Source organism: Labrus mixtus, chromosome 5 (genome assembly GCF_963584025.1).
Source record: "Labrus mixtus chromosome 5, fLabMix1.1, whole genome shotgun sequence".
Lineage (NCBI taxonomy): Eukaryota > Metazoa > Chordata > Actinopteri > Labriformes > Labridae > Labrus > Labrus mixtus.
Genome location: NC_083616.1, coordinates 23450788 through 23473707, shown reverse-complemented (window position 1 = coordinate 23473707; position 22920 = coordinate 23450788). Strand labels below are relative to the sequence as shown.

At 40.6% G+C, this 22920-nt stretch overlaps 2 protein-coding genes across 4 annotated transcripts; both read right to left on the bottom strand.

Annotated features, from left to right (window-relative positions):
• Positions 1–1874: 1874 nt before the first annotated feature.
• pheta1 (PH domain containing endocytic trafficking adaptor 1) lies at positions 1875–6144 on the bottom strand. 3 transcript variants are annotated; one of them, XR_009673129.1, is made up of 3 exons: positions 5618–6144; positions 3063–4908; positions 1875–2939 (listed from the first exon to the last, which is right to left on the bottom strand). XR_009673129.1 is itself a non-coding variant. In XM_061038668.1 (2 exons), exon 2 carries the CDS (start codon positions 4866–4868, stop codon positions 3978–3980), a length of 891 nt encoding a protein of 296 aa, XP_060894651.1. In that variant the 5' UTR covers positions 4869–4908; positions 5618–6144; the 3' UTR covers positions 1875–3977. The 3 variants fall into 3 exon arrangements, 2 of the variants coding, with proteins under 2 accessions (XP_060894651.1, XP_060894653.1); XM_061038668.1 differs by having other exon boundaries at positions 1875–4908; XM_061038670.1 differs by lacking the exon at positions 5618–6144 and adding an exon at positions 5479–5586 and having other exon boundaries at positions 1875–4908.
• A 2610-nt stretch (positions 6145–8754) lies between these two features.
• Positions 8755–21882, bottom strand: prr16 (proline rich 16). Its single transcript, XM_061038693.1, has 3 exons — positions 21063–21882; positions 16021–17105; positions 8755–10794 (listed from the first exon to the last, which is right to left on the bottom strand). The coding sequence occupies exons 1-2, from the start codon at positions 21195–21197 to the stop codon at positions 16239–16241; spliced, it is 1002 nt and encodes a 333-aa protein (XP_060894676.1). The 5' UTR covers positions 21198–21882; the 3' UTR covers positions 8755–10794; positions 16021–16238.
• Between the last annotated feature and the right edge of the window lie 1038 nt (positions 21883–22920).

Genomic DNA, 22920 nt, shown 5'->3' with positions numbered 1-22920 from the left:
CTGCGTCAAGTCAGCGAAAACACGACACAGTGTCCGGCTGTGCTTTTCAAAATAAGAGCTCCATAAGGGCTCATACCGGAAACAATATTCTGAATTAAGATGACACAGCGAGCTCATATTAAGTACAAAATCTTCACCACGAGTGTGATATTACTTTCATAAAACAGTTCCACAATTATAGTATACAAAATATAGAAAAATAAATACATAAATTGTTTGGTTGAATTACTATTTTTTTTTTATTATTATTATTTTTTAAATCTGTTTATTTGTTTTCGTTTTATTTATTGTTCTATAGGTTTTATTTTGTGTGCATATGTGTGTATGGGTATATATATATATATACATATATGTGTGTGTGTGTGTGTGTGTGTGTGTGTGTGTGTGTGTGTGTGTACATGCATATCATAATTTCATTCAGTAATTTTGTCTTTGTTTTATATTTTATGTATATTTTTCCTCATCAAGGCAACGGCGATCTGTAAATAGTTTGTATGTTTGATGATGCTGTCTTTGGTTTCTGTCATTGAAGCTCATGTGTATAAGCATCTTGTGTAAAATTTCAATAAAAAATTGATCACAAAAAAAATACATTAAAAATTGATAATGTTTTGCTCCACTTAGTAACTATAGTTCCACAACTTAATGGTTACCACTGAGCAGTTATTTAAGTATGAACATTTATTTGTAAGTTTGAATCATGGAACCAGTGAAATTAGAGTATGTTGTGTGAATTAGAGGTACCAACTTTATTCAATCAAGAATAAGACTTTTAAATGTGATGTTAATGAACAGGTGTCAGGAAACCAGGCTGATGCAGAGTGATACATATAGTGAATAATCCCAGTTGTGTTGTATTCTGAGAACAATGGGAATGTCTCTTGTCCAATCAGTTGCTTGGTGAGAACATACCATAAGTATAACATCAATAATACTATATAAATATTATAACTGATGCTTCAACATGCAAGCATCGTGTTTATTATGTATCTGTCTGTTGTAGATGTAATTCAAAATATACTTTTGATCAGTGGTGGAGAGTGAGTTCGTAACTATTTTAGAGGGAAATGTTTAATCACTCAATCCAACATTTATAAACTTAGGTTTGCCTTCCTTTGCAATTTTGTCACATTATTAGGCCACATACTCGGCATTAGGCCAACATGAAGCAGTTTGAATCAGTCACACTTTTATCGAATGCAAAATAAAATGATGCAAAAAGTAGTGCTCCAATCATAAATGAATAAAACACAAGTTACTGTGAAATTGTACATTACATTAAGTAATATTTTCATCGAAATGCACACAATTTGTGATAAGCTAATCAGTATCAAATCCAATAAGTTATCTTAAGTATTTGGTGTTCCATAAAGGCCTCAGTAAATTGCAAGTAGTTATGTTGGCCTAATTTCTTAACGATAGGTCATGTAAGTAATGATGAGACCTCAAATGTTTTATCCAGTTTTCTTCCTAAACCTAGCTAAATAATAATGCAGTCAATGAAACAGAAGTTAAATTCAAAGTAGTTGAAAAAGGTTTAGCGGATAGTGCAGTTGAATAACTGAAAAGTGTTGATAAATAAGTCAATATAACCCAAAGACTTATTTTAACCTCTATCAACAAAAATAAGAAAGCAGCTGTTTGTGTAGCTAAAATGTGTCTTTTCATTGGTCCTACATTCAAGGGATTGAAAGTAGAGCTTAAAGCTGTGGCACAGCGACACCTGGTGACAGAGAGGCTGAACAGCACCAAGAATGTGTGAGTAGAACAGAATACATTTGAGGTGACCCTCAACTTGGTTACAAGCAATACTTATCTGTAAAATGAATAATGAAATTACTTCAGATATCACAGAAAACGTAACTGCTAACAACTTATTTATAATTTTTTATTGATTTGTTTTCATCTTTATAGTACCATATTAGGACAATGTGTTTATTATTATTGGTCATTTTAAATAATTCTCATATTTGGTACTATAACATTGAATCTTTACCATAATTGTGTAAGTCAATAGATAAAAAGGTTTATTGTGCACTTAGGTTGCATTGTTCATTTGGCACTCCTGAACAAAGGTAGATACCATTCTCATTTATATGATTATTTGACACATTCACAAATTCCTTTCAGTATCACATCAAAAAACTAAAGAGCAGAAATGTCATCCTTAATACAATAATTATTTTCTGACTGGAATGAATAAAATTGGCACTGGAATCATCATTTTGGATAAAACGTGTGAAAAACATAGTGCTGTGAAACCGCTGTAACCACAGTGTCGTTTCTACAAGCCAAGTGTACACCAGTAATAGCAGAGCTGTGCACTGATGCAGACTGAAGGAACAGAGCCATTGTCAAAAAGTGATTGCAACGACATGAGCTATAGCACGAAAGCAAAACAGCAGAACAGTCACCATAAAAAAAGAGGAAAAGTCAAAACCCTCCCATCGCTGTAGTAAGGTAACAGTTTGATTAAAAGAGTCGTAAAAATAATAAGGCACATTAAAACAAAAGTGTTAAGTTATGATATGATTGGATAAAGATATACAGTGAGTGAAATTGTACATTTTGCCAAACTGCTGGTGTTAATTTCCAACATGGAATAGAAAATATTTAGACACAAACCAGGAGGTTATATATTCACATACATTACAGTAGAGTAGTCTAACACTCATTCTTTATCACTCAGATAAACCAGCTGTAACAAACAAACCAGCTGTATGAAATGCACAACGGCAATTGAAGATGATCCAATTACATCATTTGAAATGAATTCTAAGGATAATTAAAGCAAGTGTTATGCCCTGTAAAGTGAAGGATGTAAAATACAAGAGTCAATAGAGAAGTAAGTGACAAGCATTCTTATGACATGGCATCATCTGGCCGATGGCTAACAAGAGCTAAAAATACTAGAGTGTTGCTGTGAGCAGGGCATCCAGCTCCCACCACAGTCCCCAGTGACTGTAGAGAGGATGCTCTGACCTTAGCAGCCACGGGGCCCCCCTGGCTGTGCTGTGCCCCAGCGGGAGTATGGAGCAGAAGCTGGACTAATGTTCACCCACAACACTTTGCATCCCAAGAGTATCAGCCCTGTTTCTCTTCAGGTCAATGTATTAAATCAACGTCACAGTTTAAGGTTGTTTAAGCTTGAAAGAAACTCAAAATGCTGTTTTGTTTTTATTAAAGATCGTTATCATCCCACTGCTTCTTGCAATTTCCTGGCTTACCTGCTAAATATTGAATTTCTTTTCTCTCTCTCTCAAGAAAAGGAAAACATTGGGCATCATACAGCTAAAGGATTCTCCATTGCCTTTTCCAATGTTTGCTGCAGTCAAGGTATCACTATATCAACCTATCCATTTTGTGCTATATCTTTAGATTTAACAAAATAAATTTCACAAAATATAGCGTATAATTGTTTCACTTCTCCAATTTTCAAATATCACTATCAAATCTACATAGAGCACCTTTAAACTGGACGCCAAAGTAATGCCACAAGTATGTTTGGAAGCTAAAAGAGAAGATAAATCTTGAATTAAGTACAGGCAACATAATCATCAAGCAATAAGAAATTATCTGCTACAAGGTCATTCAAAGCCAAACTCTTGGCATCTTGTCATAAACACTGACACATTTCATTAATGACATCGTTTTAAAAACGACTTTCTCATTTTAATTGTACTTGGCATTTAACATTCAGGAAAAACTGTGGCGAAGAAAAAAAAAATCAAGCATATTTTGTGTTTTTTTTATGATGTCTATGATTGTACAGTGGATAGTATTGATGTTTAAGACGGATTGATTCTCCTGTGCCAGACAAGATCTCGAATCAATCTCCATTTTTCTCTTGTTTTTCACAATTGGTTATAAGACTGTAATTTGTAAATGACACTCACTTGGGAGTCTGTAATGTTGCAGGCTGTTTTAAAAGGAATGATTGGACTGTGGAATAAAAGTGACGATCCATCTCTGTTAGTTTACTGACTCTGCAGCCACTGCACTCTCAGCTCCTCCACATCCTTCCCGTACCAGTCGTGGAGTTTGGAGAAGCAGCTGGTTCCTGGGGAGACGGGGCTTTCCAAAGAAGCTCCTCTTCTTCTGGGTGGAACGGGTGGAGCCCTCGCCCCATCACCGCCATAACCAGTCACAGTGTTATTCCCAGAGTCTCCGAAGGCTTCCCAGGCCACGCACGCCGTCTCAACAAAGCCGTTTGCCAAGGCAGCTTGTGGTTTGCTCCATGTGACCCCGTTCTCCTTTGAGCACTCGGAGATGAGCTGCCCCTCATCCTGGAGGCACTTCTGGGCAGAGAAGGGGCCTGACATGGTAGCAGCACTTGGTGATGATGACACAGAAGACAGAGATGAGGAAGAGGATGCTCCTGACCTGGAACGTGCCACCTGGTTTCGCCTGGAGGTCTTCGACCTGACCTGCAGGCCTCCAGCTCCAGCCCCAACACAGCTAGATCCTCCAGCCTCCTGGATCTCCTCCAACTGCCTCTCCAGCTCCTTTACCACTAGCCTCATGTAGTCAAAGCTGGCCCTTGACAACGCTTTCACCCAGGACTCCATGGCCGCTTGGTTCTCAGCAGCCATCTTGTACACCCGCGCTTTCGCACAGTCAAACTTAATGGCGAAGGCGAACTCCTCAGCCGACTCGCACAGCTCCACCGTGCATCCCTCCAGGACGATGACGCCAATGGGCTCTTTGCTGTCGCGCTCCTCAAAGTAGAAGAGCATGTTGCCCTTGAGGACAAACCAGCGCCGGTGATAAGCTGTGTTGCGCTCACCTTTTTTGAAAAGGAAGCCAGTCTTGTCAGGCGGTGAGTCGCAGGTGGCGTAGTGTGCCACGCTGCGCTCGTTCAGCTTCATCTTTCTTCCTTTTCCTCACCTCAGTAGATTCAATATTAACCTATAAAAAAAGAAGAAGAAGAAGACAACAGAATATTTCATATTTCATGTTACTTAACTGACATGGACAAATAAAGAAGCAAATGTTTGTTAAACACACTCGATCTTCCCCTCCCTGTGCAATCATGCAAGTCCTCATACTTCACTTTTATTCAACCAGACATGGTACAGGTGACATAACTTTGCCAAAGTGGAACAAAAGTAGTATAGTAGAAGTAAAAAAAAAAAAAAGACCCACTGCAAAGTCATTCCCCATTGCTAATGTAGGCCGGCTTTCAAAGCAAACTTATACAAGAGGAAAAACGGTGGAATTTTATGCCATTTCATCACATGATCAGCTGTAAAGCAGGGCTCAGACATTCCCTCTGTATAAGCAACAACTAATCCAAGTTAAATCGATTATAAATTAGTTATTTGGATGAGTATGGCTACACAGTGGTGTAAGTTAATACATTTAAATATTAGTTTTGTTTTTCCAACTTTAACATTTGTGCTTTTTTTTTTTTTAATTCAATCACACTTTATCAACACAATCTAACTATCTGCACATTATGGTACATGAATTACTCACGTTATTCTCTCATATCCAGCTGACATGTCCTCCCATCACATCTGGATCTTATAACTTAACAAACCTCCTCCCATCGTCCCTTTTTTTTTTCCCCCTTCGTCTCCAACCGAAAGGCTGAAAGAGAAAAGATGTTACACACCTATTATCACTGCACAAACTGCATGCGACGACAACAAGGACTGTGTTTTGGCTTAGCTTATATCAAGTCTGAGGGGAAATCTGCAGTGTAAAGAAGTCGTTGGTACACTTATTTTAAGAGCTGAGTTACAGATGAGTTGTTGTTTTTTTTTTCCACCTCTACGAGCTATAATCGTGTCTGCACCAGTGATTCAGTCTGGTTGACCAGTGGTCACGATGTGAGTGACACATCGGCAACTTACGAGAATTAACCACGACCTCATTTACATTCAAAGTTTCCTCAACGTGAGAATGCAAATGAACATTTTCTGAAACTTGAGCCTCTGTGGAAAAACAGCTTCACGCATCTGCCCACTTTTGTTGAATACTAATGTGAATCCAGCGTCAGCGTTTTTCACCAAACCGCTGTGCACAGGCGAACACAACAGTCAGACACTATCGGTGAATTAAGCTCACAGTTTATGACATTTCAACGGTGTTACCTTTAGATAGGAGACTCCTTCTCCTGCCGGGTAGATAATATCTTCTCCCTTCTCTTTATCTCTCTTTCTTCCTCCTTTCCTTTTTCCTCCTTTCGTCCATGTCACGTGACGGGCAGGGAGCGTGCGTGTTGTGTCGTTTGTGGCCACCTTGAGTGGGCGGGGTCATCGTTGCAGCCGTACCATCGTCATGGTGACACCGATTAGATCCGGATGTGCGGTAAAGGAAAACAAGCGCACCCTGTCTTTGCCCTTGGAAAGGTGGCACTTCATACAGCTGCACCCAGCGGCTACACAGTCTACAGAGGCTACACCTGCATGAACGGATGGATGGACATGCTTATGACTTTTTAGATAATAATTAAGAATTATCAAATAAACATTTGTAAACATAACGTTACGAGACTCGGGTTCTATATGCTTTGTTCACTGTACTCACATGCTGCTTCTTATAACTCATATATTTACTTATAACTAATCACTTATTAATATCAAACACAACTTTTTATTATTATTTTTAGAATAGAACAAAGTACATGCAAATAGGTTGCATTGGCATGTATATAAAATTATGGTACAATGCCTATATGCTACTCAAGTGTTTCTGTAAATTGTGATCCAAATCTTTATTGCAGATGAGTGAATATTGAATGAACTGTAACTGAACCAGATGGAACTGTAACACATTACTTTATGAAGCATATTTGCACGTAGGCCTAGATATACAGCTTGCAGTACATATGAATATATTATATCATAGGGATATGTGGTACGTTCATGCACACCTTCATGAGAATTGTACTTCAAGTAAAAGTCAGACAGCACAGTTGACCCTCTCGGCGACCGTAAGTTATTTTATTTTGCAAGCCTGCGACCCCGTCAAAAAAAAAGAAAACGATACTTGACATGAAAAAAAGAAAGCTGCTGTATGTTATTTAGGAACTATAATTATGAATTAATTGGCATGTAAGCAACAAGTGTTGGATTTGGTGAAAGAAACTCTATTTTAACTATTTGTGGAGTGTTTGTCTCTATGACTACTCTATACTTCCTAACACAATAATTATTTTGTTTACCAATTGTAGGTATCAAAAGTAACTGGAACTGAAAAAAATAAGAGGAAAAAAAGTTGTAAGATGGAGAAACTACTTGACATTTAGTCAAGTAATGACTGTAGGATTTAGGTTATTTTATTCAATTATCCTACATGGCACAACCCAGTTGGCCAAGATAAAATGTAGGCCTGCCCTATGTTTTTATCCTGATGCTTTGATATTTAAAGTATTTGTAGATAGTCTGATTTTTATTTTGAGTATATTTTTCTGCATATTCCTTTAATAAAGCTACACACTGCATACTTAATGTACTGTGAAACAATTGTGCTTACCCCAGCATGTTGGATAATATTGAAAACAGAGAAGCTCTGCACCAATGTCACAGACTTCCTCAATATATCATATTTTTGAAAGGAGCTTTGTTATATTGAATCTGCTGTGGCAGAAAGTGACGGACATAATTTGGACATCATTTTTCCATCTGCAGGATGAACAAAATATGTTGGAAACCGACAACAGCATTTTAAAGTCTAAGGTGAAAACTACAGAAATACCACAAGGAGCATGCGTTTGAGTTCGAGTTTATAATTCTGTTCACTATGATAATTCAGCTCCTTAATGGTCAAAGAAGTTCAGTCAGAGAATTGGATGAATTCCACTAATACATTAATTATATTACAAATTAATGTTTTGTTTCCTTTAATGCTGCTTTGGGGTGGAAAAATACATCAGCAATGGCGCCAATTATTAAAAAAAGTTGTGATTAATTGATCATAAAATATTTTGTTTTGGGGTGCCGGTAGCCTAGTGGTTAGTGTGTGCAGCCCATGTACAGAGGCTACAGTCCTCCAAGCGGGCGCCCTGGATTCAAAATCAGACATTTGGTTCCTTTCCTCACATGTCATTCCCCACTCTCACTCTCCCTGATGTCCGCCTCTATCCACTGTCCTCTCTAAATAAAGGCATAAGAAAGCCCAAAGATAAACCTTTAAAAAAAACAATATAGCCCATTTTGTTTTTCTGACTTGCTTACAGCTATCCTGCTCAACCACAGACTTTTTCTACTTTTCATGCCTTGCTCAAAGGTACCACAGCAAAGACTAAAGCATGTACTTTCCCTATGCAGATGTTCCAGTTCATGGGTTTGATGTTTTGACTTTCCAGTCTCGGTACTCTGTCCTCTTGGCCACCACTGCCCTGTTACTGTAACCCCCGTCCTTCATTTTTATAGCATTGAACGGCTGGGTTTAGCCTATGTTCGAATGCCTGACAAGCCACTATGAATTCATTAGAATATCTTATCGAGGTCTTTAGCGCTGCCAGCCAGCTATCTCATCACACTAATCTTCAATTAACCGATGCAGCTGCTGGGGCCGCTGAATGTATTTTTCTTTCTGAAAAGTTCGCTCACACCAGCTTTTCGGTATTACTGTGATTAAGGGTGACCATTTGCAGTCCGTTTCATTTCCTGTATGACACCCAGTTCAGAGCAGTGATATTCTGAAAGATGAATTTTAAGAGCTCTGTTTGTAATAAAACATCCGGAAATAAACACTTATTGAAATGATTGTTCAGCACATAAGATCTACACAGACACACAGACATCAAGTGTTAGGTATTTACTTCTCACAGGTTATTTTCCAACAGTTTGTGGACACACAACAGAATACCACTGACATTCCAGTCACCTTAAAAATTGATCTAGGGTTTTTTTTGTTCGTTAATGAATTCAGTTTCTGTGTCCAGTGAGAACAAGGAAGTGGAGTTTACAAGTGTGGTGCCTCCAGTCTGAATGTAGAGAGAGGCTGTGTGTATTTTTTATTTATTTCCCACCCTTTTATTGATCCAAAAATGCCCTATGGAAATGTGTTCCCCTACATAGATTGATATTCTGCCCTTTAAATTTGGTTTTCTCCATTTGTCATGTTGACTCTGGGTTTGACAAGTGCTTCACTAAAACAATATGACATGTTTCTTATTACCAATTATTCATTGTCCTAAGCAATATTATAAAACTCAGGATATTTGCCAAGTAGTGGCTCCAGAAATAACCTGACCGACATCATTTGAGGAATTAACATGGGATACTTCTTAACTGTGTATCAAAGAGAGCACAGCTACCTGCATGTTGGAGCCTCTCCACGGAAATGCATAGAAAAACACAGTGATGGCAGGACAAAGTGAAGAGTCAGTCGTGCATTCATTCAGTTCCATGCCTCGCTGTCTGATAAAGCACAACTAGGTATTTGGTTAACGCCTTTTATCTCCTTCGCCTTACGGTTTCTTTCTCACAACCACGGCCCACTCTGCAAAGTTCTCTAAAGTGATAATACTCGAGCACTTATTTTTCATCCCTACAAACACCATCCCATGAAATCCCAAAAAGTAAAAGAAAAGAAGGTGTGCGCACAACATGAACATATTTTGCACACAACACAATATATTGTGAACACAAGGAATTTATGATCTGCTCACAAGTAATAATCTCACTTTTGCGCACAAAATAATCAATTTGTGTACACAAGATATTAACTTGTGCACAGATTTGTTTTATTTTTTTTAATTTTTGGGACTTCAGGGGCACCATCCCTTTAATATTCATATAAATAACTCATCCTGCTATGCCCTGCTGAAAACAAAGTACTTCTAAGGAATGTCAGCTTTCGTCAAGATACCTCAGTCATCCAACACAATATCAAAAATATCATCTCTTTAAATGTTAAAGTCTCTGTATAAAAATGCCTGAAATATAGAGATATCAAACATGTACATATGTGTTTGTATACAAAGAAAATTTGATGCAAATTATTACTTCTTCAATGACCCTTTAAAGCTGTAACTATGCCACTGTACTGTATCTCTGCAAAAAAACAAAAAAAACAATACATAGCTTGCATGTCGCCAGTTGAGCACAAAGATTTTGATGTATGATGGAGATAATGTCTGGACACAGATCAGTGACCACATCGCCATTCATTTCAAACCATTAGTCTCTCAGAAAAAGAAAAAAAAAGACTGTTATTGTGCGTATGGCACAATGTATTGTTTTCTCCTTATCTGCAGTCCAGCAGAGCAGCATGTTGCTCCCAGGCAGAGCTGGCGGGCTCTCCAGACACAAGCAATTACAATTCTTAAAAGGCAAATTCCATTGGTTGAGTGGCGCTATTGATTTCCATCTGAGTATGCACAGAGCAAAAGACATCAATGAAATACTGGCTGACATCATTTCACCCCATCCTCTACCTCCACCTAAACGTGCCTCTTTACTTTTGATGATAGGGTTTCAGCAGCATTCCAATCATTAATTCAATGATTTCTATGAAACAAAAATATCACCTCCACAACTCTTAATATCTCCTAACTGTATGCTCTTACACTTAGTGACTGCCCTTTCTCCTAAACTAGATTCACAGTAACATTGCTCTTGCACACTACTCAGCCTGCAGGGTGTTCAGCGCTCAAAGTCAAAATAGGAATTTGTTTGGATGATCTCCTGGTGGCTGAGAGTTATTTATGCTTTGTGTAAAAAAATAAATTAAAAAAAGGTGGATGATTGGCCTCCGCTCCGGGTCCTCCCACCTCAAATCAACCAGGGCGGAAAGGTGTATGACACAAGCGTCCCTTCTCCTGTATCTCAATGGGCCCTGCAGAGGAAAAAGAGGAAGAACATAAGTTTGAGAATCTGAATGTACAGAGGAGAAAAAAAACTGAAACAGCACAGTGAGGTGATTTTTACTGAGCAAAATCAAAAATATATATGTATCATTGCACACAGAAAACCATCCAGATACTTATACACAAGTCATGAAACAGTCATTTATCCTCTATGGGTTAAAAAAAAACCCATCTCAGAACCTCGAGTCCCTCCTTGAACAGCTGCCATCTTTTCAGTCAGGTCTGGACTGGAGTGGTTCAATGAGCAGAAGACCCCATCTGGGCCGCCGTGGCTCTTAATGTACAAATCCAATCTTGTTGTTGAGTTGCGTACCTTCCCTGTGTAAGGTGCAGCTGATGCCTCTAACTTTAAACTCCAAACAAGCATGAAATCTTCAGATTAAGTTTGCTTCACCCCCAAAAAGCCTGCCAAGTTTCACTGAGCAGTCTCCCCACACACATGGCTGCATGCCTTCTTACACGCTCATGCACATTTAAAAACATGCACGTTTTCCCCTTTTACATGTAAAATGTATGCATCTGAGCGTGCACACACACATTATGACAAGAACATACACACACACACACATGCCCACACACTTTCCCACATCATGACTTTGCCTGAGTCACAGATAAAGAGGACAAGCCACTATCCATGCCCAGTGAGCACCAGATCTACTTTTGAATGCTCTGATGTTTGGGAATGTAGGTCATATCTATTTTGTATTCTAATGAACTTAGCATACAATATCTCCATTACAGATGTAATGCCTCTGGCACGGGACGCCACAGTTATTTGGCTTTTGTTTTGTTTAATGCTCTCCCTGTAACGTTGCCATTTTCAATGATCATAATGAAAGTTAGTGGATTGAGGGAAACCAAAATTAAATTAAATGATGCATGCAGAATGGGGATGAGTAAATAGACAACTGTGTCTCTTGGCAGACTATCATCACCAACAATCAGACTGAGGAACAACAGCTAATTAATATTCACTGACAAAATGTGTGTCTCACTCTGACACATTTATCAAGGTTTTATTGCACGCTGTGCACATGCCAGGTTGGGAAATGGGATTAAGACAATACAGTCAGGAGAAGCACTATTAGCACACACACGAGTATTGTGTTATAATAGGACAACAAATCAGAGCAACAGGTTTACATTTACAAACTATCAATCACTCTAAGTATTCGGCTCGGGGAGGTTTAGAATTACTTATGGAAGCAGCAGGTTTCCTTATTAACCCAATGAGATGAGGTGTCGCACGAGTGACGTCAGTGAAAACATAAACACTAAAGCTTTAAATCGAGACGCTGCACACACCATCACACATCAGCAGGTGCATAACAAACAGGAGTAGATTTTTATCGCCCCCAGAAGGTCGTTTGTGATTCAAAGGTAAGAAGTGCCAGATGCTGGAGATCCGGAAAGAAAAACAAGTCAGCGATAGATTAAAGATACGTATGGAAACGTTGCCAAAGGTGTTTGGTGTACAACGTGTCAGATGTGTTTTATTAATAGAAACCCCACCCACATGTACATAGAGATACATGTGCACGGAGTGATTGTTATGCATACAGCTGCTGCCGAGTGGGAGTTAAGCATCATCCGAAAGGAGAGGGAGAGAAAGAAATTAAGATAGGGTGAGAGAGCGCAAGTCATTGGGAGCAGGACAGGAAGAGAGGGAGCGAGAGAGAGAGAGAGAGAGAGAGAGGGAGGTGGGCTCTGAACTAGAGCTTTGAGCTGTAGGGAGTAGGTCAGTACAATTGAGTCAGTTCTGACTCATGATGGAGGCGGTGAAGATCCACCTCCTCCCTGCCCATTACAACTTTATTCTGCAGCCTGGAGCCCTGGAGCTCAGATAGCCATTACCAAAACAGAGAAGAACTCCTACACCCTGTGGTCAGAGGAGCGCTGAACAATCAGATAACAAGTCATGGATTTAACAAACAAATACCCCCGTATCCACATCACAGGGGCACATTTTCACAATGTGATTTTGTCAGCCTGGGCAAATGTCAAAATTGTTCTTCCACTTCTCACCGTGCGCACCGGAAATGCACGCACATTAGTGTGTTCTTTTGTCAAATAACCCTCTGCACACATTAGAGATGGCTGATAAATACTTTAAACTTCTTTGACCTTGTTAAGGTTAAGAAGGATGTGACAGAATGTGACTTGACATTTATTGTTTGAGCGCAACAATACCTGTCACGAATAGGGCTTGAATCGTTAATACTTTTATTATGTACCAGCAGTAATGTGTCTTCAAAATATGAAATATGCAATATATGCCCATTTACAGCTGGCAATGTCTGATCCTACTGGTAAGATTAGACATTTTCCAGATTTTTTTTTTTCAAGGCTTTTTATGGCCCTTTGCCTTTGTTTGATAGGACGGAAGAAAGAAGTTGAAAAGTGTGGGTGGAGAGAGTTGGGTAGGGTGGGGAGAGTGGGGAGGACATGTTGTATAGGGCCAACACAATGCTGTGATGAGGAAGTAGCCTCTATATACTGTCGGTCCTTGCTCTGGCAACTCTGCTTAATGTTCCTGAGTCAGAACATCTTTCTTTTATGAAGTCAAAGTTCTGGTACAGCTGCTTCTGTTCAGGTCCTCTGGCATTTTTTTCCATGAATGCCTCTAAAGGTTGGAAAGAGGAAATGTAAACACAGCTCTGATAGCTCAGAAAGTGCAGAGTGAGATTTTCTGGCACGACTTAACCAAACATCAAGATGCATGACGAGAGTGAAGGCTTGACAAGGTCAAAAAGAAAGCTCCAGCAATAATTGTAGTACGAAGATCAATTTTATTAACTTTTATTTGACCGACGAGTATCGGCACGTGTCACCCTGATTTCAAAGCTTTTAAATCAACGTTGGTTCTCGTATGCTGTGTTGTAACCTGTGTACATCATAAAGGTGTTTTTTGTTGTTGTTGTGTGTTTTAGATTTACTGCTGTGGTGGCTGGTGAACGAAAGTCATTAAAATGATTCTTACAGACAACAAATCGAACAGTCCGGAGGGGATTATTTTTTAATTAAAAACAAAACGTAGGCACAGAAACACTGAAGTTAGCAAGAGCACAGTGATGTTTGTACGTAGAAACAAAGAGGGGATCTTACTGTGTGTGTTTGATCTGAAGACCTCAAAAGCTATGCTAAAAAAATAAGCGACATGAATATGCAAAGCCTTTACTTTTCAATGTGCTCACTTAATCAAACAATGCCACTGTGTCAATGTCCTCGGTCGATTGCATAGTGCACTACAGCAAAAGCCCTTATAAGCTGCGTCTATCGATGATACTGGCTGCACTCCATTCTGCTCAGGCTGAGTGTGTTTGTGTGTGTGTTTGTGTGTGAGAGAGAGAGAGAGAGAGAGAGAGAGAGAGAGAGAGTGTGTATGTGATCATGCTGCTGCCAGACTCCTTTAGATTCATTAATACACAGTAAATACAGGAATGTTCTACACTGAAAGCAATCATCTTGAGGACAAACATGCAGCCCCAAGAAGCAAGAAACACAATACAGTCAAATCAGCTTCAGTCTCCACCGCATTACAGTTCCTCTGTCTCTGCTTTCCTGCATCGTCCTCTTGCCCCCCCCCCCCCCCCGCCCCCCCTCCTCTCTCTCTCTTCTCTGAGCCCCTAACTCTCTTTCTCATTTTTCTCATGGCTGAATATCCGCTGATCCCTAATCCAGACGCCGATTTTAGATGCATAAGGCCAGCAAGGTCATCCATTGGATTTAGTCATAAGTGAGTGCTATTTTATACCCTCATTTTCTCAGCCTGAACCTCTAAGCTTCTCATCCCAACAACGCTAAATACACACACACACACAAAAAAAGAAATATTCTCCATCTTTATTCCCTGTTTTTATCCCAGAAAAAGGGTGCAGTAACAGAAGCAGCAGCAGCAGCAGCAGCAGCAGCAGCAGCAGCAGCAGCAGCTCACAGCTTTTAAAGCTAGTGTTGGTACAAAGCTATCTGAAGCAGTACTGTTATCTTTGGTAGTCTCATGCAGCTAATTAAGGGCATAGCTGGGAGGAAGGTGCTACTATTCTCATCTTACTCCAGGGTATGCTGTCTCCCCAAGTCTGCCAAACTGACATGTGCTTTTACACACACCTATGAATGCACAAACGCAGACACGTGCACAGAAACACGGATACAAGTAATTGCAGATTCTTGGACACACGCATTTCAAATATATTCCCAGACGTATTTTGAATTTGCGGTCGCACGAACAGAGGACACACAGAGCTTTTATTACATATGCCTCTTAATAAGAGCCAATAAAGTGGAGACTACAACTTCTCACATATACTGAGCAGGTGTGACATTTCACTGATTGACGGCCCCCCTAAGGAAATAAAGACTTACATTATTACTGCCTAAATGATCAGCTTACTGTCCGTTTAGTCTCGTCGATGTAACAGTAAATGAAACAGGGGGTTCTACAGAAATGGGAATTGAGTTGGTTTACATGACTTTTATTAGAAAATGAAATATAAAATAATTTCAATTAGAAATAGCTGATTTTTTTTACCTCTGTCAAAATGGCATTTTTCTTTTCAAACTAGACTTCTCGCTCTACCTGACACCGACACTCTTCTCTCATTTCTCATTCTGATTCTTTCACAAGTCAGCGAAGTGGGACTGATGAAGGAAGACTAAGTAGGAACCCACTTGACAATCTCTTGACCCTAATTGTTCATCTTGACAAGGTAACCGTGTCACAATGCGTCTGCAGTGACTTGATTCATGCAAATGTGTTAGTGTTGGGAGAGCTACTCTTGAAGATGTAGGTGTCAGTGTATGGGGGGGAGATCTTCAGGGCTTTTGATGAAATCTGAGGGAAGCGGGTTTTCTTGTTACATCCAGAAGGACATGAATAAATTAGAGGCTACTCTGAAAGAATTTCCTAAATTTGAAACTCGTTAGCACCAGGAGCTGCCAGACAGGCACATACGATTTAGTTTAAGTGTCGTCAGCAGTCTCTCTGGAACTTTTTTAGGTCCCCAAACATTTTCCTGTGAATGCTCACTGCCTACAAAACATCACACTCTGAACACATACGCCTGCTAATGCGTCCTCAAATATAAACACATGCGTACACCCAGTACACAAACAAACTTGTATCCACACATGGAATTGCTCTACTTCATCCTCCCTTGCCCTACATGAGAAACACACTCATATACACAAACACTTACCGCTTCTTCCCGATCTCCCTGTGTTCATCTCAGTGCCCGCTGCGATGGCTTTGTCTCTGTTTCATTCCTTTTTTATCCATCCTTTTGTTTCCTATTTTCCAACTCTTCCCCTCTGTTTGGAAATCCAAAGTTCAGCTGGAGTAGAAAGCACTCATAAAGTGGAAAACACTATGAATGATTCAAAAATGTTTAGGGTAGACGGAACAAGTGGTTCTGCGTCAAACCGTGGTAGTGGTTGATTTACGAAGGATTGTTTTCTGGGGCTTTAGGGAAGGCGGGTGAGGAGGCACACAAGGCAGAGGAGTGTTCGTTGTTGGGGGGAAACTGTGGCTCATTGGGAGGCCCCCGTTCTCCAACATCAGGTCATGAGGAAGAGCGTGAGATGGAGGAGGAGGGGAAGAAGAGCAGCAATGCACTGGACTGAGCCTCAGGTCGTTGAGCTCGGCCTGTATGTGAAGTTCTGTGTCGTCCACGTCATATTGAAGGTCACAGTCTGGGCAATAGCCGTGGTACTGGACCTTCTCACTAAAACGCACACGTTCCCTTTCACGAGATTCCCTGCCAGGGGCCTTGGGGCATTTGTTCTTTTCGTGGCGTAGAAGAGGCATGGGTCTGGGTAATGTAGGTACAAGACCCGACTCAGAGATTCCGTCATTAGAAATGAAACATGGCGTGGAGGAGAATAAATCCCTGTTTGGTTTCAACGGAAAAACGCCGCCATTCCTCATTACAGACCCGGCAGCCTTGGATATATTCCCTGACAACACTAATGTTGGATGAGGCAGATTCTTAATGTTGTGCTCCTCGGCCCTCAGCGGGGTGAGTCTGGGTGGGGGTAGGGGAGGGTGGGGTTTCTTCAGTACAGTCAGGACTGCATGAGGGTGGACCGGGGCCGGGGCGATGGGTGCAGGTAGTTTGAAGATACAGTCATCAGGGAAGAGCTTCATCTTCTCCAGGCTGGAAGCGGTGGTAGTAGTGGTGGTGGAGCTCGAGCTGGAGTTGAGCGTGTCCGTCTTGGAGCTGTCCGTCAGTCCGTCCTCTTCCAGCTGCAGGTCGCCAGTCAGGGTATCGATGTCATGAACAACCTGGAGACAAGAAGAGGAAACGTTACAGTGACAGCGGAGGTCAGGAAGAATAAACAATCTGCCACGAGGGGAAGAAATATCACCTAAAGCTATGTCAGGCAATGAAAACATTGTGGCAGCAGGCTACTGAGAAAAGAATGATGACCTGGATTGAAACGCGTAGGGTCAAAAAGTGGTAGCTGAAAAATACCTTCTTGTAAGGAGCTGATGTCTTTGTTTCATCAAGTGCATGTAGACTGAACTGAGGACTCAATTGTATGAAATTTAGGGAAGCTACACTTTGATTTAAGAGTTTGATTAATGAGATTTAAGGTTAAGAGAGATATCTCTATGACAACCAGACCAGGGAGAAAAGAAATAACGCAAAAAATTTATGGGAACACCCATGAGCCTGCCAGACTCTGATTTAAGTGATATACTACAAGGAAGGAAACCAGCCTTTTTCTGTAAGCCAAACTGTCAGTGATGTTACAAAAACCAGTGTCAGGAACTGATAAACAATACGTCCTCAGCATAAGAAAAGAGAGAGCAGCTGACACATCAATCCCAAAGGGTTTAACAAATAGAAAAAGGCAGATATGAAAAATAAAGACTGTCGATCTCCTTTTTTTTTTTTTATAAAAACAGCACAAGTGCTTGTTATATTCTGCAGAAAATGAGGAAGTCGGCGATCAAGAAGAGTTGTGCAAATACGGCAAAAGTGAAGTACAACTCAACATTCAGAGAGTGATTAATACAATATGACACTGACATGAATTCTATAAGAGGGAAGAGTGAGAAGTTCTTCACAAACAGAGCAGGAAACGATTCATCATGGCATGAATGAATTCCAAGAAATAAACCTTGGTATGACAGAGAGGTAAAGAAAAGACATTTTTAAAAGAGCAGCGGGTAAGAAACATCTCATCAGAAATCAACTCTGTAAAAAAAAAAAAAAAACACAAAAACACCTCATTAAGGAGCAAACACAATCAGTTCCAGCGGTGCAATAATTTACCCACTGTGCCAGGGAGTAAAAAGAGACAGAGCATAAGAAATACACTGTGACAGAGAAATGTGAATATTTCTGGCAAAGCGATGACCCAAACAGAGATCTTTCAGAGTTTTTTGAATGAATCTGCAAACTTGAACTATAAGGTCATTTGTGAATACAGCTGGCTGCAGGTCATAAAATGGATAATAACGGAATTGCAATAAAGAGAAAATGGAAGAAAAGCTCTGCTCAGTGCCGTGGAATTGTCAATGAGATTCTGTCTCAGGACTCTGGTTACAAAGATGATATTTAGATCCAAAGATATGTCCTTTGTCTTCCAAGAGGAAATGTGTTTTCACAGCTTGCATAGGCAGATATTAAAGAACTTTTGGAGCAGGACTTTGTTTTGTTTTTCGCCGAGCCAAAGGCAGAAAACCAGACTGGAAATAGTTGTAAGGAGACAGCTGAGACAGTACAAAGAGTATGCTCTTCTTGGGCATACACTCTCATAGCATGTAAATCAACAAACACACATTATTTCAGAGTATGATGCTTACCTGTATTTGATGCATATTCACCAATAGAAATGCAGCAATCTCAGAGCGAGAAAGGAATGACTACAGAACACATCAGTGGAGAAAGTTACTCTACCATTCATTTATGCTTGCAGTGCTACAACAATATGTAAAAATAGCAGAAGCCAAGCAGGGATCTGATTTAATTATTTAAAAAAATAAGTTTAACAAACACAACAGACATAGATCTAAGTTACTCTGTTGGGAAATAATAAGTGATAAAAATGTCCATGTTCTTTCAGCTATTTTCAGAGACCTATCCAAAATCATTCCCTTTGGAGAAGGTTTTCTTCCCAGGGTGGAGTTATTATTGCCTCCATGCCCAGAACTGAAGTGCAGTTGGACATTTTATTACTGGCCGCCTGACTACAGAGGATCCAGCACACAGTGAGCCCAAAGAATGTCGGATATAAGTAGAGCTGAGCATGCCTAAGTCCATTTTTATCATAGCTGAAAAACACTTCCAGTAAGAGTGAGGAAAAGGTCACCAGAAATGAGAGTGAATGTATTTCGCTTTACAGCTGTCATGAAATAATCATGACATGACAATGTTCTCGTGTTCATTTTCTGAATCGGTGATGGCCTTTTTAACGTATCCTGCGCATTAGCCCACCGTAAAAACCCCACTGCTATCCTCCAAGGGCTTGAAAAGCTTGTCCAAACAGTGTGTGGCGAAAAAAAAGGAAGAAATGAAGATGATGGTGTGGAGAGAAACTGAGAGCGGCGGAAGAAGTGACTGGGAAGGTGAGATAAAGCAAAAGATAGAAGGTTTGGGCAGAAAATGCAATGGAGCTAAACTCTCCATCCAGTCTTTAAATGGATAGTTTACTGTGACACACACACGCACACACACACGCACACACACACACACACACACACGCACACAAACACAAGTTCTATCTGTATCCCAGTGTGCAGCCTCTGCTGTAGGCCAGGCAGCGACAGTGTCGGTGCCAAGCATCTGGGCAGGGTCACTCCTCACAGCCAGGCTCGGTTCCAGCCCTGTCTGTGAGTTATAACAGATAACTGCATTTCAAATGGATTATACCCCAAACACCGGCTTTGATAATGGAACCCCCTTGAGGTATGCGTTTAGTGTGTGCAGCGTCAGAGAAACTGATCCTCTACACAACTTCCTGTTAAAAAAAAAAGAAAAAGAAAAAGGGGGCACATCAGAGAAAATCACAATAGGCAGATTACACGTCCTTCATGTTCCCATTAATCTCTGCTGCTCGCTCTGAGACACCGTAAATGGCTGTAAAACACAAAAGAGGTCTAATTCAGATCAAGTTAAGAGACATGGGAGAAAAGAAAGCGTAGAGGCAGAAGAAGACAGATGCTGTGTGGACAACCCATCCATAATGTAAGAACTAGACCCTGTGAGCAATACTGTAGGTTTTCATGAGACTGACAGCCTGTCATGTTGTGGCGAGAGGTTGAGCACAGCAGGTCAAATGCCTGGTGTGTGGCTGCTAGAGGAATGTAAACACAAGAATAGGTAAGACTGCAGGTTAGTACGACTGGGGTGGCAGCATGGGACTTCAGTGATTGGCATGAGAGGAAACACTGATTTTAAGCAGCAACATGCGGTGAAGGAAATATGTCCCCGCACAGAAGCAGAACAATCTGCTGTAAATACATTTTTTTTTTTTTTTTACAAAAACAGGAGGTATTTCCATATAATCCCAAAATCCTTCAGAGATCCTCCTGACTCCCATTCAACACTCCCGTCTGAGATTTGAATCTGACAGCTCTGAGAGTTTTGATCTTAAGGCTTCCGTGGAGAGAAGGGGGGAAAGCCGGCAGACAACAAGCGATAAAGAAAGGATGAAGATGATTGGCTGAGATAAATACAGACAGATGTGGTGAAAGACAATGAGAGTTTGACGATAAAGAGCGAGCCACCAGGAGAGATTGAGAGCGATTGAGAGAGATGAAGAGTGAGAGGGAGAGACAACTGTTCTGTTAATTCCAAGCAAACAACAGTCAGCATTTAGATGACGAAACGGGATGCAAAAGTGCTCTCCTGGTTGAACCAACTTGTCCATGAAATATTCATTGTGATTACATTTTTCTCACTTCTCATTGAAGCCTGTGTGAGTCAGGGTGAAGAGGCTGTCCTGTCCTTTCACACCTCACATCCTCCTGTGCCAAATGTCTCTCATGTTGGTTGATGATGATGATCACATATATTAGTGTGCAGGGGAGGTGCATGGCTATATGTGTGTGACTGAGTGTGTGTGTGTGTGTGTGTGTGTGTGTGTGTGTGTGTGTGTGTGTGTGCTGTCATCGGGCCCCAGTGAAGTGGGCACATGCCTCCCATGTCTTCTCAGACAAGGTTGCATAGAAAGTGCTAGAAATCACAAAACACGTGTGCCATACGAGCAATGGTGTTTCCTGTTCATTTACCTCTTTGAGCTCTTTGGCTACATCCTTGAGGTCTCCCAGGATGGTTTCCAAATTCTCCACGATTGTCTTGATCTCCCTTTTCACTTGCACTTTGGAGACTACTCCTTCAGCCTCTGCATTTGGTGTCCCTGACATTCTTCAGTTTATGGCACAATCTCGTTTTGCGAAGGATCTAAAGACGAATCCTTTAGTTGCCACGCTGCCACTTTGCCAACGCATTATTTAGTCCTCGGCTCCCTTCACTTTTGCTCCTACATCACGGCCAGGACGGAGTGAAGTGGCGTCGGGCAGCGTTCTGTATCCACCACTAGGCATGCGCAATAGAGCGTAACACAGAAAATAACGCTTATGTCAAAATATTGTATCATACTGTCTCCGTCCACAGGTTTGTGCACCTTACACCCTCATGTCCAACAACAAAAAAATGACGTGCCACGAATATCCTTCACGTCCAGGAAGCGCTAAATTCAACATTTTAAGAGAGGGAAATGTTTTGACACGTCTGCGTAGAAAATGTGTTGACAAGAGTAAATAAGGTTAAAAACGACGAAGAAGAAAAAACAGAGTACAGAGGCAGTTATCCAAACCGTGAAACCGCCGGTCGTTATTGTAATGGTCCATAATCCTCTGGCATTGAGAAAATTGAAATACACTCCATTTTTTTCCTTAAATAAACGGTTCTGGTGATGATACACCCCGGAAAGCCGCCAGGTAATGACACCCCAGGGGCACTTTCCTCCCAAAAACACCCCGTCAGTTTCATCCTGTCTCCATCGCAGCCTCCTTGGAGAGTCTGAACCAACGTCCGGCGGGCGCAGAGGATGCGCTCTCTCTCTCTCTCTCTCTCTCTCTCTCTCTCTCTCTCTACTCTCTCTCCCTCTACTCTCTCTCTCTCTCTCTCTCCCTATCTCTCAATATCTCACCCTCTCTCTCTCTACTCTCTCTCTCTTATCCCCCCTCTCTCTCTCTCTCTCTCTCTCTCAATCTCTCACCCTCTCTCTCTCTCTCTCTCTCAATCTCTCACCCTCTCTCTCTATCTCTCACCCTCTCTCACTCTCTCTCTCTCTCTCTCTCTCTCACCCTCTCTCTCTCTCTCTCTCTCTCTCTCCTATTTCATCACACAGACATGCCGCAGTTGAAGAGGTTTCCCGGGTATTGGTTTTAAGGCTTGAGCGTTTGTAGTTGTTGTGTTAAAATAACTAAACAACCTCCCCATTTTGTAGACCTAATAATAGCACTGACTGTAAACCATGAGAATAAGTCCTGCTCCCCAAAGCCTCTGCAAAAGATGCAAGGCAAGTTGACTATCTTTCACAGAAGCATATTTACAAAGATGATAAGCAATTTCTAAGTCTAGTGTTATTAGCCTTATATGAATGATTTAAGAACCTACAAGAAAATAGCCCAAAATCACTCATTAGAAAAAAAATTAAAACAAATATAGCCTACAAATGGAATCAAGAATTGAATGTAAAACACAACAAAAGATAAACAAGCCAAGTTATGTTGATGTAATAGGAGTCCACAACAGCCTGTACAAAAGTAAAAAGTTATCGATGTGTAAAATTGTTATTATTTTTAGTTGATTAAGAGGCAGGATTAAATACACAAATAATGCCACCATTTTTTCTTTATATCTCAGTTATACGCTTTATATTAGTTACAAACAAATCAGGCAAACCAGTAAAAAGCCTATGCTTAAAATTCACAGTAAGACACGGACAAAAAGAATAATCATTACCTCAACTGAAGGAATCAAGGTTATGCTGACAATACATTTGACCACTGCAGATTAAACATTAACTAAGTCAAATGATTACAGGCATCTCCAACAAAGAAGAGTAAGCCTACTTTAGAA